This window comes from Anomaloglossus baeobatrachus, chromosome 5 (genome assembly GCF_048569485.1).
Source record: "Anomaloglossus baeobatrachus isolate aAnoBae1 chromosome 5, aAnoBae1.hap1, whole genome shotgun sequence".
NCBI classification, from domain to species: domain Eukaryota; kingdom Metazoa; phylum Chordata; class Amphibia; order Anura; family Aromobatidae; genus Anomaloglossus; species Anomaloglossus baeobatrachus.
Genome location: NC_134357.1, coordinates 54,648,283 through 54,667,311, shown reverse-complemented (window position 1 = coordinate 54,667,311; position 19,029 = coordinate 54,648,283). Strand labels below are relative to the sequence as shown.

General features: G+C 54.1%; 1 protein-coding gene across 1 annotated transcript in view; it reads left to right on the top strand.

The window, feature by feature from the left end:
• ACADSB (acyl-CoA dehydrogenase short/branched chain) overlaps positions 1–19,029 on the top strand; it is a 105,265-nt gene that overhangs the window by 33,405 nt on the left and 52,831 nt on the right. The window contains exon 6 of the mRNA XM_075348512.1: positions 14,550–14,675. Within this exon, the coding sequence (XP_075204627.1) occupies positions 14,550–14,675 (126 nt within the window). The remainder of the gene's footprint in view (positions 1–14,549; positions 14,676–19,029) is intronic.

Here is a 19,029-nt window from a genome sequence, read left to right as displayed (position 1 = left end):
CTTCTTCGGAGTCAGTCACACCCCTTAAGGCGCCTCATGCACTTCCTGGGGAAGATGGTGGCAGCTATAGAGGCAGTGCCGTTCGCGCAATTCCATCTACGGCCACTCCAATGGGACATTCTTCGCAAATGGGACAAGAGTGCGGCTTCCCTCGACAAGAACATCTCTCTTTCCCTTGCAACCAAAACATCACTTCAGTGGTGGCTCCTACCCACATCTCTGTCTCGGGGAAAATCCTTCCTACCTCCAACCTGGGCCGTGGTCACCACAGACGCGAGCCTGTCAGGTTGGGGAGCGGTTTTTCTCCTCCACAGGGCTCAAGGAACCTGGACTCCGATAGAATTTCCCTTCAGATCAATATCCTGGAGATAAGGGCAGTATATCTAGCCCTATTGGCTTTCCATCGGTGGCTGGAGGGCAGGCAGATCCGAATCCAGTCGGACAACGCCACTGCCGTCGCCTACATCAACCACCAAGGCGGCACTCGCAGTCGTCAAGCCTTCCAGGAAGTCCAGCGAATTCTGCAGTGGGTGGAAGCCACAGCCTCCACCATCTCCGCAGTTCACATCCCGGGCGTAGAAAACTGGGAAGCAGATTTTCTCAGTCGTCAGGGCATGGACGCGGGGGAATGGTCTCTGCACCCAGACGTGTTTCGAGAGATCTGTCGCCACTGGGGAACACCGGACGTCGATCTCATGGCGTCACGACACAACAACAAGGTCCCGGCCTTCATGGCACGGTCTCGGGATCATAGAGCTCTGGCAGCGGACGATTTAGTCCAGGATTGGTCGCAGTTTCGACTGCCTTATGTGTTTCCCCCTCTGGTGATGCTGCCCAGGGTACTACGCAAGATCAGGTCCGACTGCCGTCGCGCCATTCTCGTCGCTCCAGACTGGCCGAGGCGGTCGTGGTATTCGGATCTGTGGCATCTCCCGGTGGGTCAACCGTGGGCACTTCCAGCCCGCCCAGACTTGCTGTCACAAGGCCCGTTTTTCCATCTGAATTCTGTGGCCCTCAACCTGACTGTGTGGCCATTGAGTCCTGGCTCCTAGCGTCTTCAGGGTTATCTCAGGATGTCATTGCCACCATGAGACAAGCCAGGAAGCCAACGTCCGCCAAGATCTATTACAGGTCTTGGCAAATCTTCCTATCCTGGTGCGCTGATAACGGTTTTCCTCCATGGCCGTTTGCCTTACCCACATTCCTTTCATTCCTACAATCTGGAATGGACAAGGGTTTGTCCCTCGGCTCTCTCAAGGGCCAAGTATCGGCACTCTCCGTATTTTTTCAAAAGCGTCTAGCCAGGCTTCCACAGGTCCGCACGTTCCTGCAGGGGGTCTGTCACATGGTCCCACCTTACAAACGTCCGTTGGAACCTTGGGATCTTAACAAGGTCCTGACGGCTCTTCAAAAGCCGCCTTTTGAGCCGCTGTGGGATGTCTCTCTCTCCCGTCTTTCGCAGAAGGTGGCCTTCCTGGTGGCAGTCACATCACTTCGGAGAGTGTCTGAGCTTGCAGCGCTGTCATGCAAAGCCCCCTTCCTGGTTTTTCACCAGGATAAGGTGGTTCTGCGTCCTGTCCCGGAATTTCTCCCTAAGGTGGTATCCTCTTTTCATCTAAATCAGGATATCTCCTTGCCTTCCTTTTGCCCTAATCCAATTCACCAGTGTGAAAAGGATTTGCACACTTTGGATCTAGTGAGAGCACTCCGGATCTACGTGTCTCGCACGGCGCCCCTGCGCCGTTCAGATGCGCTCTTTGTCCTTGTCGCTGGCCAGCGTAAGGGCTCTCAGGCCTCCAGGTCAACCTTGGCTCGGTGGATCAAGGAACCGATTCTTGAGGCCTACCGTTCTTCTGGGGTTCCGCTCCTTTCAGGGCTGAAAGCCCATTCTCCCAGAGCCGTAGGTGCGTCCTGGGCATTGCGGCACCGGGCGACGGCTCAGCAGGTGTGTCAGGCAGCTACGTGGTCTAGTCTGCACACTTTCACGAAGCACTATCAAGTGCATGCCTATGCTTCGGCAGACGCCAGTCTAGGTAGGCGAGTCCTCCAGGCGGCGGTTGCCCACCTGTAAGAGGGGGCCGTTTTCGGCTCTTTTTATCGAGGTATTCTTTTACCCACCCAGGGACTGCTCTTGGAAGTCCCAATTGTCTGGGTCTCCCAATGGAGCGACAAAGAAGAAGGGAATTTTGTTTACTTACCGTAAATTCCTTTTCTTTGTCGCTCCATTGGGAGACCCAGACAATTGGGTGTATAGCTTCTGCCTCCGGAGGCCACACAAAGTATTACACTTTAAAAAGTGTAACCCCTCCCCTCTGCCTATACACCCTCCCGTGCATCACGGGCTCCTCAGTTTTATGCTTTGTGTGGAAGGAGGCACACATCCACTCATGCATTCTCATTTTAGTTAAATCGGTTGGAAGAAAAGTGGGCCCCCACGGGGCCCCCGGCATGTTCCCTTCTCACCCCACTACGTCGGCGGTGCTGTTAAGGTTGAGGTACCCATTGCGGGTACAAAGGCCGGAGCCTCATGCCGTCTCCTTCACCATCCCTTAGCGGCTCTGGGAGAAGTGGGATCCTGAGCGGTCATCCATTCACTGGGACCGTGCTCCCTCCGCAGCCCCTGTGGGAATCTGTCGGACAGGAGTCTATTTATCCTCAGGGACCGGGCCCTGCATCACTAAGGTACTCTGTGTCCCCATGGGGGCTGTGCATGGAGCGCCTTCATCCCGGACGCTGCAGCAGCTGCTTATTTGTGAAGGCCGGCGGACTTCCGCGCCGACCGCGCCTGCTTGTCGGCCGCGGTCTTAAATTTAGTCCCTGGCTTCAATTGCGGCCTAGTAGCAAAACTCCCGCCCCCGGGCCTGTCTGTCAGGGGTAAGGGCGGGACTGCCGACCTGACGTCGGATGTGAGAGCCGGAGCATCCTGTATGTTTCCTCCCCCCTCACTGATCACTGTGGGGACTCCAGATTCCCGCACTTTTCTAGCGCTGCCCACGGCCCCACTCCTCCCCAGAGAGCTCCGGCAGCCATTTTTTTGGCATTCTGCCGGTGAAGGATTTCCAGGAAAGAGCTCTGCAACGCTGGGAGACCTAAGGCAGGGAATCTGGAGGACACACGCTCCGCTTTTTAGCGGTCGGTAAGCCACACCGGTCACCCGGTGCTGGTCCCCTTAGGGTGCCGGAATAGATGCTATATATTTATATATTTCTGTTCGGTCGGGCTGTATACCCTTTCCCATATACCCTCAGTGATCACTCTCCTAGGAGACAACAGCATGTCGTCCACAAGGAGCAAGGGTGCCAAGGCACAGGGTTATTTTGCGACCTGTACCTCTTGTGCGGCTATGTTACCTGCGGGTTCCACCTACCCTCACTGTGAGCAATGCTCAACCCCTGTTTTGCTTGCTCAGCCGGAGCCTCGGTCACTAGTGGGCCCCTCGGCTCAGGTAGACCCCCCTGCTCCCCCTGTCCAGGCGGCAGGGACAGAGTTTGCCGTTTTTGCTGAAAAACTCTCTGAGTCACTCTCACAATCCATGGCTCAGTCTATGGACAAATGGTCTGCCAAGCTGCTTGAACCTTTGCAGTCCAGACCGGTCCTTACACAGGCCCCGGGCCCTGTTGGTTCGTCGCCTCCAGGCCCCTCTCTGTCCGCGCCGCAGCGCGTTCCCAGGGGGGGCCCTAGGTCTCACGTGGAGGACTCCTGCCCGGACCACAGTCCCAGACCGGCTAAGCGGGTCCGCTGGGAATCTTCCCCGACTTCTTCACGCTGCTCGGGTTCCCAGCTTGAGGACTCTCTGGAGGACGAGGCGGACGTCGCAGCTCAGGGCTCTGACCCTGACGTTGCTCTCAATCTTGATACACCTGAAGGGGACGCCATAGTAAATGACCTTATCTCGTCCATCAACCAGGTGTTAGATATATCTCCCCCGCCGCCACCTGTAGAGGAGTCGACTTCTCAGCAGGAGAAACACCAGTTTCGGTTCCCTAAACGTACACGGAGTGCGTTTTTCGATCACTCTAACTTCAGAGATGCTGTCCAGAAGCCCAGAGTGGTTCCGGACAAGCGCTTTACTAAGCGCCTTACTGACACACGTTACCCCTTCCCCTCTGACGTAGTTAAGGGTTGGGCTCAATGTCCCAAGGTGGATCCCCCAGTCTCTAGATTGGCGGCTAGATCTGTGGTATCGGTTGCAGATGGCTCATCGCTAAAGGATGCCACTGACAGGCAGATAGAGCTCCTGGTGAAATCCATCTATGAAGCCACGGGCGCGTCTTTTGCCCCGGCTTTTGCAGCCGTGTGGGCACTCGAAGCTATCTCAGCTTGTCTGGCTGAGATTAATGCGGTCACACGTAATTCTGCTCCGCAGGTTGCGTCTTTGACTTCTCAGGCGTCAGCTTTTTCTTCCTACGCCATGAACGCAGTTCTTGACTCTGCTAGCCGTACAGCGGTGGCATCCGCTAATTCTGTGGCAGTCCGCAGGGCCATGTGGCTGCGCGAATGGAAGGCAGATTCGGCTTCCAAGAGGTTCTTAACCGGTTTGCCGTTTTCTGGCGACCGATTGTTTGGCGAACGATTGGATGAGATTATTAAGGAATCCAAGGGAAAGGACTCCTCCTTACCCCAGTCCAAACCGAAGAGACCTCAGCAACGGAAAATACAATCAAGGTTTCGGTCCTTTCGTCCCTCCGCCAAGCCCCAATCCTCTTCGTCCAGCAGGCCGGAGAAAGGCCAGAGGAACTCCTATGCGTGGCGGGCTAAGCTACGTCCCCAAAAACCCGCCGGAGGCAATGCCTCCAAGGCGGCCTCTTCATGACTCTCGGCATCCCCGAACCGCATCCTCGGTCGGTGGCAGGCTCTCCCGCTTTTGCGACGCCTGGTGGCCACATGTTCAAGACCGATGGGTGAGAGACATTCTGTCTCACGGTTACAGGATAGAGTTCAGCTCTCGTCCCCCGACTCGTTTCTTCAGAACCTCTCCGCCCCCCGTGCGGGCCGATGCACTTTTTCAGGCGGTGGACGCTCTGAAGACAGAAGGAGTTGTGATCCCTGTTCCCCCCCAGGAACATGGTCGCGGCTTTTACTCCAACTTGTTCGTGGTGCCAAAGAAGGACGGCTCGTTCTGGCCCGTTCTGGACCTCAAACTACTCAACAGACATGTGAGCACCAGACGGTTTCGGATGGAATCTCTCCGCTCGGTCATCGCATCGATGTCACAAGGAGAGTTCCTAGCATCGATCGACATCAAGGATGCTTATCTCCATGTGCCGATCGCACCCGAACATCAACGCTTTTTGCGTTTCGCCATCGGGGACGAACACCTTCAGTTCGTGGCATTGCCTTTCGGCCTGGTGACAGCCCCACGGGTGTTCACCAAGGTCATGGCATCTGTTGTGGCGGTCCTACACTCTCTCGGTGATTCCCTACTTAGACGATCTTCTGGTCAGGGCACCCTCTCAGATGGCGTGTCAAAACAGCCTTTCCGTCGCTCTGGCGACTCTCCAGCAGTTCGGGTGGATCATCAACTTCCCAAAATCCAAGTTGACACCGACCCAATCACTGACGTACCTTGGGATGGAGTTTCATACTCAGTCAGCGGTAGTCATGCTACCGCTGGAGAAACAGCTTTCGCTGCAGGCAGGGGTGCAATCTCTTCTTCGGGGTCAGTCACACCCCTTGAGGCGCCTCATGCACTTCCTGGGGAAGATGGTGGCAGCGATGGAGGCAGTGCCCTTCGCGCAATTCCATCTGCGGCCACTCCAGTGGGACATTCTCCGCAAATGGGACAGGAGGTCGACTTCCCTCGACAGGAACGTCTCTCTTTCCCTTGCAACCAAGACGTCACTTCAGTGGTGGCTCTTTCCCAACTCTCTGTCGCAGGGAAAATCCTTCCTACCCCCAACCTGGGCTGTGGTCACCACGGACGCGAGCCTGTCAGGGTGGGGGGCGGTTTTTCTCCACCACAGGGCTCAGGGAACCTGGACTCCGATAGAGTCATCCCTTCAGATCAATATTCTGGAGATAAGGGCAGTGTATCTAGCCCTATTGGCCTTTCATCGGTGGCTGGAGGGCAGGCAGATCCGTATCCAGTCGGACAACGCCACTGCCGTCGCATACATCAACCACCAAGGCGGCACTCGCAGTCGTCAAGCCTTCCAGGAAGTCCGACGGATTCTGCAGTGGGTGGAAGCCACAGCTTCCACCATCTCCGCAGTTCACATCCCGGGCGTAGAAAACTGGGAAGCAGATTTTCTCAGTCGTCAGGGCATGGACGCGGGGGAATGGTCTCTTCACCCAGACGTGTTTCGAGAGATCTGTCGCCGCTGGGGAACGCCGGACGTCGATCTCATGGCGTCACGGCACAACAACAAAGTCCCGGCATTCATGGCCCGGTCTCAAGATCACAGAGCTCTGGCGGCGGACGCATTAGTTCAGGATTGGTCGCAGTTTCGACTGCCTTATGTATTTCCTCCTCTGGCGATGCTGCCCAGAGTGCTGCGCAAAATCAGGTCCGACTGTCGTCGCGCCATTCTCGTCGCTCCAGATTGGCCGAGGCGGTCGTGGTACCCGGATCTGTGGCATCTCACGGTGGGTCAACCGTGGGCGCTCCCAGACCGCCCAGACTTGCTGTCACAAGGGCCATTTTTCCATCTGAACTCTGTGGCCCTCAACCTGACTGTGTGGCCATTGAGTCCTGGCTCCTAGCGTCCTCAGGGTTATCTCAAGATGTCATTGCCACCATGAGACAGGCCAGGAAACCAACGTCCGCCAAGATCTATCACAGGTCTTGGAGGATTTTCTTATCCTGGTGCTCTGATAAGGGTTTTACTCCCTGGCCTTTTGCCTTACCCACTTTTCTTTCATTCCTTCAATCCGGAATGGACAAGGGGTTGTCTCTCGGCTCTCTCAAGGGACAAGTATCGGCGCTATCCGTATTTTTTCAAAAGCGTCTAGCCAGGCTTCCGCAGGTCCGCACGTTCCTGCAGGGAGTTTGCCACATAGTGCCACCTTACAAGCGTCCGCTGGAACCCTGGGACCTTAACAGGGTGCTAACGGCTCTTCAGAAACCACCTTTCGAGCCGCTGCGGGATGTCTCCTTATCACGTCTTTCGCAGAAGGTGGCATTTTTAGTGGCAGTTACATCACTCCGTAGAGTGTCTGAGCTGGCAGCGCTGTCATGCAAAGCCCCCTTCCTGGTTTTTCACCAGGATAAGGTGGTTCTGCGTCCTGTTCCGGAATTTCTCCCTAAGGTGGTATCTCCTTTTCATCTCAATCAGGATATCTCCTTACCTTCATTTTGCCCTAATCCAATTCACCAATGTGAAAAGGATTTGCACTCATTAGATCTGGTGAGAGCACTCCGGCTCTACGTGTCTCGCACGGCGCCCCTGCGCCGTTCAGATGCGCTCTTTGTCCTTGTCGCTGGCCAGCGTAAGGGTTCGCAGGCTTCCAAGTCAACCTTGGCTCGGTGGATCAAGGAACCGATTCTTGAAGCCTACCGTTCTTCTGGGCTTCCGCTTCCTTTGGGGCTGAAAGCCCATTCTACCAGAGCCGTGGGTGTGTCCTGGGCATTGCGGCACCGGGCTACGGCTCAGCAGGTGTGTCAGGCAGCTACGTGGTCTAGTCTGCACACTTTCACGAAACACTATCAGGTGCATACCTATGCTTCGGCAGATGCCAGTCTAGGTAGGCGAGTCCTTCAGGCGGCGGTTGCCCACCTGTAAGAGGGGGTCGTTTTCGGCTCTTTTTATCGAGGTATTCTTTTACCCACCCAGGGACTGCTTTTGGACGTCCCAATTGTCTGGGTCTCCCAATGGAGCGACAAAGAAGAAGGGAATTTTGTTTACTTACCGTAAATTCCTTTTCTTTGTCGCTCCATTGGGAGACCCAGACAATTGGGTGTATAGCTTCTGCCTCCGGAGGCCACACAAAGTATTACACTTTAAAAAGTGTAACCCCTCCCCTCTGCTATACACCCTCCCGTGCATCACGGGCTCCTCAGTTTTTATGCTTTGTGCGAAGGAGGCACACATGCACGCATAGCTCCACAATTTAGTCAGCAGCAGCTGCTGACTATATCGGATGGAAGAAAAGTGGGCCCATATAGGGCCCCCGGCATGCTCCCTTCTCACCCCACTCTGGTCGGCGGTGCTGTTAAGGTTGAGGTACCCATTGCGGGTACATAGGCAGGAGCCAACATGCTGTTTTCCTTCTTCATCCCTGCAGGGCTCTGGGTGAAGTGGGATCCATAATCGGTCTCCAGACACTGGGACCGTGCTCCCTCCGCAGCCCCTGGGGAATCTGCTGGACAGGAGCTGGGTATCGTCAGGGACATGGCCCTGCTACTGTGAGGTACTCTGTGTCCCCTTGTGGACGGCGCATGGAGCGCTTGTGTCATAACACGCTGCAGCACTGCTGGGCGTGTTAGTGCGCCGGGACTACCGCGCTGACCGCGCTTGTTTGCCGGCCGCGCTTATAACTCTAGTCCCCGGCTTCTGCGGCCTAGTACCGCATATTCCCACCCCCGGGCCTGCCAGTCAGGGGAAGGGAGGGACGCTGCAAGGGCAATGTGCTCTGTGTCCCCGTTGGGACGGCGCATAAAGCACCTTGGACCCAGACGCTGCAGCGACTGCGGCATGCGTATGGGTCCGGGAATACCGCGCCGACCGTGCACTGCCGGCCGGCCGCGATTTTAACTTTAGTCCCCGGCTTTTGCGGCCTAGTATGGGATTCTCCCGCCCCCAGGCCTGCCAGTCAGGGAAAAGGGCGGGACGGTCGGTATGACGCCGACAGTGAGGGCTGGAGTACACTGAGCTGCCCTCCGCCCCCCTCACTACCCACGCTGGGGCACCAGATTCCCGCACGTTTTTGTGACTACGCCCACGCCTCCCTCCTCCTCAGAGAACGCCGTCAGCCATGTTTTTCAGCAACTTCTGGCTGCAGCTGAGGGAGACCCGGGGCAGAGAATCTGGTGGCCACAAGCCACATCCGCAGCCCCTGGGGGAATCTGCCGGACAGGAGACGGAGTATCGTCAGGGACATGGCCCTGCATCTACAGGTACTCTGTGTCCCCGTTGGGATGGTGCATGAAGCACCTTGGCTCAGACGCAGCTGCGACTGCGGTGTGGATTTTTTGTCCGGGACTACCGCGCCGACCGTGCCTGTTTGCCGGCCGCGGTTTTTACTTTAGTCCCCGGCTTTTGCGGCCTAGTGTGTTAAACTCCCGCCCCTGAGCCTGCCAGTCAGGGAGAAGGGCGGGACGGTCGGTATGATGCCGACAGTGAGGGCTGGAGCACACCTCGCTGTCCTCCGCCCCCCCTCACTGATCACTATAGGCCACCAGTTCCCGCACTTTTGTGACTACAGGGACAGAGCCCTGCATCATAACGTACTCTGTGTCCCCTGAGGGACGGTGCATGCAGCATCTGTGTTACAAACGCCGCAGCGGTTGCTGACTGGTTTGTGAGACTGGGACTACCGCGCCGACCGCGCCATGTCTGCCGGCCGCGTTTTTAAATTTAGTCCCTGGCTCTTACGGCCTAGTGCCATATACTCCCGTTCTCGGGCCTGCCAGTCAGGGGTAACGACGGGACGGCCGACTGGACGTCGGCAGGGAGGGCTGGAGCATACGTTGGTATCCTCCTTCCCCCTCACTGAGCACTGGGGGGCACCAGTTTTTCAGGTGCTGTCCCCCCCTTGGTGCCGCAGTGTATATATATCTATATGTTTATTTATATGGTATATGATCTCACTGTTCGGCAGCATTATTTGTTTTTGGCTGTATACCCTCACTGATTACTCTGCGGACGACATGCTGTTGTCTGCTCTTAAAGAGTAAGGGTGCCAAGGCACTGGCTTATTTTACAACCGGTACCTCTTGTGCGGCTATATTACGGGCACTGCACAGATGACAGCGACAGAGTTTGCATGATGAAATCAGCAAATCTCTGAATAGCTTTCACATCACAGGACTCTGTCTATGGACAGGGGGTCCGCTAAGATACTGGAAGCTTTGCAGTCCAGACCGATACCACAGGGCCAGGGAGCTGTGAGTTCATCGCTCCCGGGTCCCTCTGAGTCGGTACAACATCCTGGGGTAACACCCAGATCCCACGGTGAGAACTCCGTCACGGACCGCGGCCTATGATAGGCTAAGCGGGCCCGCTGGGAACCTTCCCCGACTTCATCAGGAGTGCGTGTTTCGATCACTCTAACTCCAGAGGGGCCGTCCAGTAGCACAGAACTTGACGGACAAGCGCTTACTAAGCGCCTTATTGACACGCGTTACCCTTTTCCCCCCTGACGTGCTTAACGGTTGGGCTCAGTGTCACAGAGTGGATCCTCCAGTCTCTAGGCTGGCGGCTAGATCCGTAGTAGGGGCAGATGTCCATCTCTCACGAATGCCACTGACAGGCAAATAACGCTTATGATGAAATCCATCTATGAAGCCATAGTCGCATCTTTTGCTCCAGCCTTCGCAGCCGTGAGGGCACTCCAAGCTATCTCAGCTTCTCCGGCTGAGATTATTGCGGTTGCACATAACTCTGCCACGCAGGTTGTGTCCTTCACTTCTCAGGCGTAGGTTTTTTCGTTCTACGCCATGAACGCCGTTCCTGGACTCTGCGAGCCGTACAGCGGTAGCATCCACCAATTCAGTGGCAGTCTGCAGGGCCATGTGGCTACGTGAATGGAAGGCAGGCTCTGCTTCCAAGAAGTTCTTAACCGGTTTGCCATTTTATGGCGACCGTTTGTTTGGCGAGCAATTGGATGAAGTTACTAGACAGTCTCGTCCTTGCCGCAGTCCAAGACCGATGGGTGAGAGACATCCTGTCTCACGGTTACAGGATACAGCTCTGCTCTCGTCCTCCGACTCGTTTCTTCAGAACATCTCCGCTCCCCGAGCGAGCCGATGCACTTTTTCAGATGAACACTCTGAAGTCTCGATGTCACAAGGAGACTTCCTAGCATCAATTGACATCAAGGATGCTTATCTCCATGTGCCGATCACACCCGAGCTTCAACGCTTTCTGCGTTTCGCCATCAGGGATGAACACCTTCAGTTCGTGGCACTGCCATTCGGCCGGGCGACAGCCCCACGGGTCTTCACCAAGGTCATGGCAGCAGTGGTGGCGGTCCTACAGGGCCACTAGGTGATCACTTACCTAGACGATCCTCTAGTCAAGACACCCTCCTGGGTGGCATGTCAACACAACCTGACCATTGCTCTGGAGACTCTCCAGGGGTTCGGGTGGATCATCAAAATTCCAAGGTCAAAACTGACACCGACCCAATCACTGACTTATCTCGGGATGGAGTTTTATACTCTCTCAGCGATAGTGAAGCTTCCGCTGCATAGTCAGCGTTCACTACAGACAGGGGCGCAATCTCTCTTTCGGGCCCAGTCACCCCTTGAGGCGCCTCATGCACTGTCCCAGGAAGATGGTGACAGCAAGGGAGCCAGTTCCCTTGCGCAGTTTCGTCTGCGTCCGATTCTATCGGACACCGCAAATGGGACAGGAGGTCGACGTCCCTAGACAAGAACGTCTCTCTTTCCCTTGCAGCAAAACCTCTCTTCAGTGGTGTCTCCTTTCCACTTCCTGGGCGAAGGAAAAATCCTTCCGGCCCCCAGCCGGGGCTGGGGTCACGACGGACGCGAGTCTGTCAGGGTGGGGAGCGGTCTTCCTTCACCACTCGGCTCAGGGAACCTGGACTCCGACAGAGTCCTCCCCTCGGTTCAATGTTCTGGAGATAAGGGCAGTGGATCTAGCCCTAAAGGTGTTCCAGCGGTAGCTGGACGGCAGGCAGATCCGAATTCAGTCGGACAACGCCAAGGCAGTTGCGTACATCAACCACCAGGGTGGCACACGCAGTCGTCAAGCCTTCCGAGCAGTTCGGCGGATTCGGCTGTGGGCGGAAGCCACAGCCTCCAACATCTCCACAGTTCACATCCCGGGCGTAGAAAACTGGGAAGCAGATTTTTCTCAGTTGCCAGGGCAGGGACGCAGGGGAATGGTCTTCACCCGCACGTGTTTCTAGAGATCTGTTGCCGTTGGGGAACGCCGGACGTCGATCTAATGGCGTCTCAGCACTACAACAAAGTCCCGGCATTCATGGCTCGGTCCAGGGATCACACAGCTCTGGCGGCAGACGCGCTAGTTCACGACTGGTCGCAGTTTCGACTGCCTTATGTATTTCCTCCTCTGGCACTACTGCCCAGAGTGTTACGCAAGATCAGGTCAGACTGTCGCCGCACCATCCTCGTTGCTCCAGACTGGCCAAGGTGATCGTGGTACCCGGATCTGTGGCACCTCACGGTGGGTCAACCGTGGGCACTCCCAGACCGACCAGACTTGCTGCCTCAAGGGCCATAATTCCTTCGGAATTCTACGGCTCTAATCCTCACTGTGTGGTGGCTCCTAGCGTCATCAGGGATATCTCCAGATGTCATTGCCACCATGAGACAGACCAGGAAACCAACGTCCGCCAAGATCTATCACAGGACTTGGAGGATCTTCTTATCCTGGTGCTCTGATCAGGGTTTTACTCCCTGGCCGTTTGCCTTGCCCACTTTCTTTCGCAAAGGGTGGCCTTCCTAGTGGCAGTCACATCACTCAGAAGAGTATCTCAGCTGGCAGCGCTGTCATGCAAAGCCCCCTTCCTGGTGTTTCACCAGGATAGGGTGGTTCTACGTCCGGTCCCGGCTTTTCTCCCTAAGGTATCCCCGTTTCGTCTTACCCTCTTTGGGTCCGCATCCAGTTCACCAATGTGAAAAGGATTTGCATTTATTAGATCTGGTGAGAGCACTCCGGCTCTACATTTCTCGCACGGCGCCTCTGCGCCGGTCTGATGCACTCTTGTTCTTATCGCGGACCAGAGTAAGGGATTTCAGGTTTTCAAGTCAACCTTGGCTCGGTGAATCAAGAAACCGATTCTTGAAGCATACCGTTCTTTTGGGCTTCCGATTCCTGCAGGGCTGAAGGCCCATTCTACCAGAGCCGTTGGTGTCCTGAGCATTGCGACACCAGGCTACGGCTCGGCAGGTGTGTCAGGCGGCTACCTGGTCGAGTCTGCACACTTTCACGAAACACTATCAGGTGCATGCCGATGATTCGGCAGATGCCAGCCTAGGTAGGCGAGTCCTTCAGGCGGCAGTTGCCCACCTGTAAGAGGGGGCCGTTTTTCGGCTCTTTTTATCGAGGTATTCTGTTACCCACCCAGGGATTGCTTTTGGACATCCCAATTGTCTGGGTCTCCCAATGGAGCGACAAAGAAGAAGGGAATTTTGTTTACTTACCGTAAATGCCTTTTCTTCTAGCTCCTATTGGGAGACCCAGCACCCGCCCCTGTTCCCTTCGGGCTGTTGTTCTTTTGTGTACACATGTTGTTCATGTTGAATTGTTCTTTTGGTTCATGGTTTCAGTTCTCCGAACATCCTTCGGATTGAATTTACCTTAGACCAATTTATAAGTTTTCTCCTTCCTGCTTTTGCACCAAAACTGAGGAGCCCGTGATGCACGGGAGGGTGTATAGGCAGAGGGGAGGGGTTACACTTTTTAAAGTGTAATACTTTGTGTGGCCTCCGGAGGCAGAAGCTATACACCCAATTGTCTGGGTCTCCCAATAGGAGCTAGAAGAAAAGGAATTTACGGTAAGTAAACAAAATTCCCTTCTTCTTCTAGCTCCTATTGGGAGACCCAGCACCCGTCCCTGTGCCCTTCGGGCTGGTTGTTCTTTTGTGTACACATGTTGTTGAATTGTTCTTGTGGTTCTTGGTCTTCAGTTCTCCGAACATCCTTCGAATTGAATTTACCTTAGACCAATTTATAAGTTTTCTCCTTCCTGCTTTTGCACCAAAACTGAGGAGCCCGTGGTCCACGGGAGGGTGTATAGGCAGAGGGGAGGGGTTACACTTTTTAAAGTGTAATACTTTGTGTGGCCTCCGGAGGCAGAAGCTATACACCCAATTGTCTGGGTCTCCCAATAGGAGCTAGAAGAAAAGGAATTTACGGTAAGTAAACAAAATTCCCTTCTTTTCAACCTATGTAACTATGAGCGCTAAAATTTCCAAACATTGAGTATATGACATTTAGACAACATTACTACTTAGAAAAGGAAGGTACATAGCTCACAAATTGGCCTATTAATAAGAGCCCAGCAACCACAATAAGGTTGGGACCCTAAACCTAATATTTATGAAACATGCCTCTCCTAGACTAAAAGCTACAAATGTAAAGGGCAAGAAGGATGCAGTCATAGCAGCGTGCACCTGTTCATACTTGCTTTTTTTTTTTGTTTAGAGCTGCTGATCAGTTTTTTGTCGCATACTGACATGAGATGTCATAATGACTGGACAGTCAATGTTATCATTGTACAATAATTGTTAAAGACGTCAATGGTGGTTCAATCATTACAGGGATTTCCCACTACAGTGATGAAAATTTATCAGTATCGGACCAGTGGGGTCCGGCACATGGCGCATCATGATCAGCTGTTTGCAGTGCCCGGATATGGATTCCCCTCTGGATTGATGACTTTTTTATTACATTTGTCAGGGATACCGAGGAATCACCTGCTTCATTGTTCCAAAGGAAACCGAAGGATTCCACATAGGAAAAAAGGAGGATAAACTAGGACTCCGAGCGTCTTCAACTTGTGCGCTGACTTTTGACAATGTTAAGGTATTGAGTGTGCAAATGTGACCCGGGAGAATGGAGAAATGGTTTATTTAATACGGGTGATAAGGGTGCTTTACACGCTGCGATGTCGCGAGCGATAGCACCCGCCCCCGTCGTTCGTGCGACATGTGGTGATCGCTGCCGTAGCGAACAATATCGCTATGGCAGCGTCAAACGCACATACCTGTGCAGCGACGTCGCTGTGGCCACCAAACAATCCCTCCTTCAAGGGGGAGGTGCGTGCGGCGTCACAGCGGCGTCACTAAACGGCCATCCAATAGCAGAGGAGGGGCGGAGATGAGCTGCCGGAACATGCCTCACACCTCCTTCCTTCCTCTTTTCCGGTGGACGCAGGTAGGATGATGTTCGTCGTTCCTGCGGTGTCACACACAGCGATGTGTGGTGCCGCAGGGACGACGAACAACCAGTGGCATGCTCCACAAACGACATTATGAAAAGGAGCGACGTGTCAACGATGAACGATTTTTGCCGTTTTTGAGAACGTTGATCGTCGCTCCTAGCTGTCACACGCTGCGATGTCGCTAACGGCGCCGGATGTGCATCACTAACACCGTGACCCCGACAATATATCATTAGCAATGTCGCAGCGTGTAAAGCACTTTTAAGGGTTAAAACATACTGTGACCATGAAGGCCGAGCACTGGGATGTTTTGTTCATAGGAATTCTTCTAGTGATTGGCAGCTGCAGTCCAGCGATGTGTGGTCACTACAGACATTACATAATCAGATAACCTTGCACAATCCCTATTAGGGGTGCTTCACACATAGCGGGATCGCTACCGAAATTGCTGCTACGTCACGGTTTTGGTGACGCAACAGTGACCTCATTAGCAATCTCGCTGTGTGTGACACTGAGCAGCGATCTGGCCCCTGCTGTGAGATCGCTGCTCGTTACACACAGCCCTGGTTCGTTTTTTTATTGTCGCTTTCCCGCTGTGACGCACAGATCGCTGTGTGTGACAGCGAGAGAGCGACAAAATGAAGCGAGCAGAGAGCAGGAGCCGTCATCTGGCAGCTGCGGTAAGCTGTAACCAGGGTAAACATCAGGTAACCAAGGTGGTTACCCGCTATTTACCTTCGTTACCAGTTATCAGCCTCCGCCGGTCACACGCTGCCAGTGCCGGCTCCTGCTCTCTGCACATGTAGCTGCAGTACACATCGTGTTAATTAACCCGATGTGTACTGTAGCTAGGAGTGCAGGGAGCCAGCGCTAAGCAGTGTGCGCTGCTCTCTGCACATGTAGCTGCAGTACACATCGGGTTAATTAACCCGATGTGTACTATAGGTAGGAGAGTAGGTAGCCAGCGCTAAGCGGTGTGCGCGGCTCCCTGCTCTCTGCACATGTAGCTGCAGTACACATCGGGTAATTAACCCGATGTGTACTGTAGCTAGGAGAGCAGGGAGCCAGCGCTAAGCAGTGTGCGTAGCTCCCTGCTCTCTGCACATGTAGCGATGTTATGATCACTGCTGCGTCGCTGTGTTTGACAGCTAAGCAGCGATCATAACAGCTAGGTCGCTGTTACGTCACAGAAAATGGTGACGTAACAGCGACATCGTTATCGCTGTCGCTATGTGTGAACCCAGCCTTAGTTTAATGTTTGTAGACGGAGATAAGCTGAGTGTACAGCCGCGCTGGTGATTCGGTAAATATACCGCGCCTGCTCCAATGCCCTCTATCCCCACCACCATTTAAGTGCCGACCAGATACCATGGATCAATTCCAGGCCTAACTGGGTTTTTTATTAACCCGGTTAGACCCGCCGATCCAGGGTATCTGCGAGTCCACCTGTCACTAGGGTAAAAAACCGAAGCAAAAGCGCTGAAAAGAATGGACATGCTTGTGGAGACACGGGGGTCCGTGGGTGCTCTCGTCCGCTGACCCGGCTGCCTTTAGAAAGACAGCATGGCCCAGGGCTCATCGCAACTGAAAGCTTGACCTCCTTAACCGTGGGCGAAACACTACTCAGACAACACAGGGTGAGGGAATCACAATATTATGACTTTATTGGATCCCCAAATAATTAACAGCACATAGCACATAACCAGCAAAACCACAGAATGTAACCAGTAACAGTTTCTCACCCTTCCGCTGGCTCACCAGGGATTAGAATGTCCGTGCCTCAGAGCTTCCAGGGCTTCTTACTTCAAACCAGCAGCACCCCGCTTTCGGCGGGCACCCACCGAGAATGGAATAAAGCCAGATTTAGGAAGCTGTCTGAGGACCGCAAAGCCTGTAGTCAGGTGACTGGATTGTCCCAAACTGGATTCCTTCCTTAGGTAGTCCTTGATATCTCAGCCGAATCCTTGCATTCGATGCTGAAGTCCATATCGTATTATAATCCAGGTTCGGTTATGGCTTTCCAAACAGATCCACAGATCCTAGATTGGTATCATGTAGCAAGAGTCTAGCCGGGCAATGGACAGTCCTCCTTTTTATACCCCTGAGCTCTCCATTCAGACCATTGGGGTCTTCACGATTGGTGGATAAGACTGAGCTCTCATTGGCTAGATTTCAAGCCATATACAAAATATCTCTAGTAGTAATGGTCTCTGACAGAGATGAGGGTGAGACAGCTAAGTTACTTCGCATCTAGCAATACACATAGTAATACAATGGGAGGTTCACATAATTGATTTGTCTGGGTATCTGACCTTCACTGGCCAAGGCAATTACCTGAGTCAACAAGAACTTTAACGCTAGACTCCTAAAGGTACCGTCACACATAACGAGATCGCTAGCGAGATTGCAGCTGAGTCACGGTTTCCGTGACGCAGTAGCGATCCCGTTAGCGATCTTGTTATGTGTGACACCTACCAGCGATCAGGCCCCTGCTGTGAGATCTCTAGTCGTTGCAGAATGGTCCAGGCCATTTTCTTCAAAGGCGATGTCCTGCTGGGCAGGATACATTGCTGTGTTTGACACTGTGTGACAGGGTCACAGTGACTGCGGAGATCGTTATACAGGTCGCTACTGCGACCTGTATCATTCCTGCATCGCTGGTAAGGTCTGACTGTGTGACAATTCACCAGCGACTTACCTGCGATCCCTATCAGGTTGCATCGTTTTCTTTTTCGCTCCTAATTGGGAGACCCAGACAATTGGGTGTATAGCTATTGCCTCTGGAGGCCACACAAAGTATTACACTTAAAAGTGTAAGGCCCCTCCCCTTCTGGCTATACACCCCCAGTGGGATCACTGGCTCACCAGTTTTGTGCTTTGTGCGAAGGAGGCAACACATCCACGCATAGCTCCACTGTTTAGTCAGCAGCAGCTGCTGACTATGTCGGATGGAAGAAAAGAGGGCCCATACAGGGCTCCCAGCATGCTCCCTTCTCACCCCACTTCATGTCGGAGGTGTTTGTTAAGGTTGAGGTACCCATTGCGGGTACGGAGGCTGGAGCCCACATGCTGCTTCCTTCCCCATCCCTTTTTACAGGGCTCTGGGTGAAGTGGGATTCTATCGGTCTCCAGGCACTGAGACCGTGCTCCATCCACAGCCCCTGGTATCTGCTGGACATGGAGCGGAGTATCTTCAGGGACATGGCCCTGCTACATGGAGGTACTCTGTGTCCCTGTGGGGACCGCGCAGACACACGGCAGCACTGCTGGGTGTGTTAGTGCGCCAGGGACAGCGGCGCTGTCCGCACTTGTGCCATCGCACACCACAGCGTTGCTGGGTGTGTTAGTGTATTGGGTGACTACTGCGCTAACCGCCGCTGCCATTTTTATTTAAGGCGCCGCTGGGATTTGTGGTGCGCCGGGGACTTCCGCGCCGGCCAGCACTGATATGCCGGCCGCGCTTATTAACTCGAGTCCCCGGCTTCTGGGCCTAGTCTCCCTTCGTTACCGCCCACAGGCCTGACAGTCAGGGTAGGGGCGTGACGCTGCATAGCACAGCAGCGCTGAGAGCTGGAGTATGTTTTGCATACTCCACCCCTCTCACTGTGTGCACTGTGAAACCGGATTCCCGCACTTTCTCAAGCACGCCCACGGCTTCCTTCTCTGCACAGGACGCCGGCAGCCATTAGTGTCAGTTTCTGTACGATACAAAGACAAGTGTGGAAGACCCTGGCATTCTGATAGTCACACAATCGCTGCAACAGGCGTTAAGCAGCACCTGTGGTGCTAACCCCACTAGTGCAGAAGTGCACTTATAGATATGCTTGTACTATATACATTGCACTGTTTGGTCGCACGTTGTATATACCCTCCTGGATTGTGCGGAGGAGTTATCAGCATATTCTCTGTGTAAAACAAAGGTGCAGAACCACATGTTTTTCTATGCAGCCGGTACAGCATGTACGGCTATACGGCCGGCAGGTTACATAGACCCCC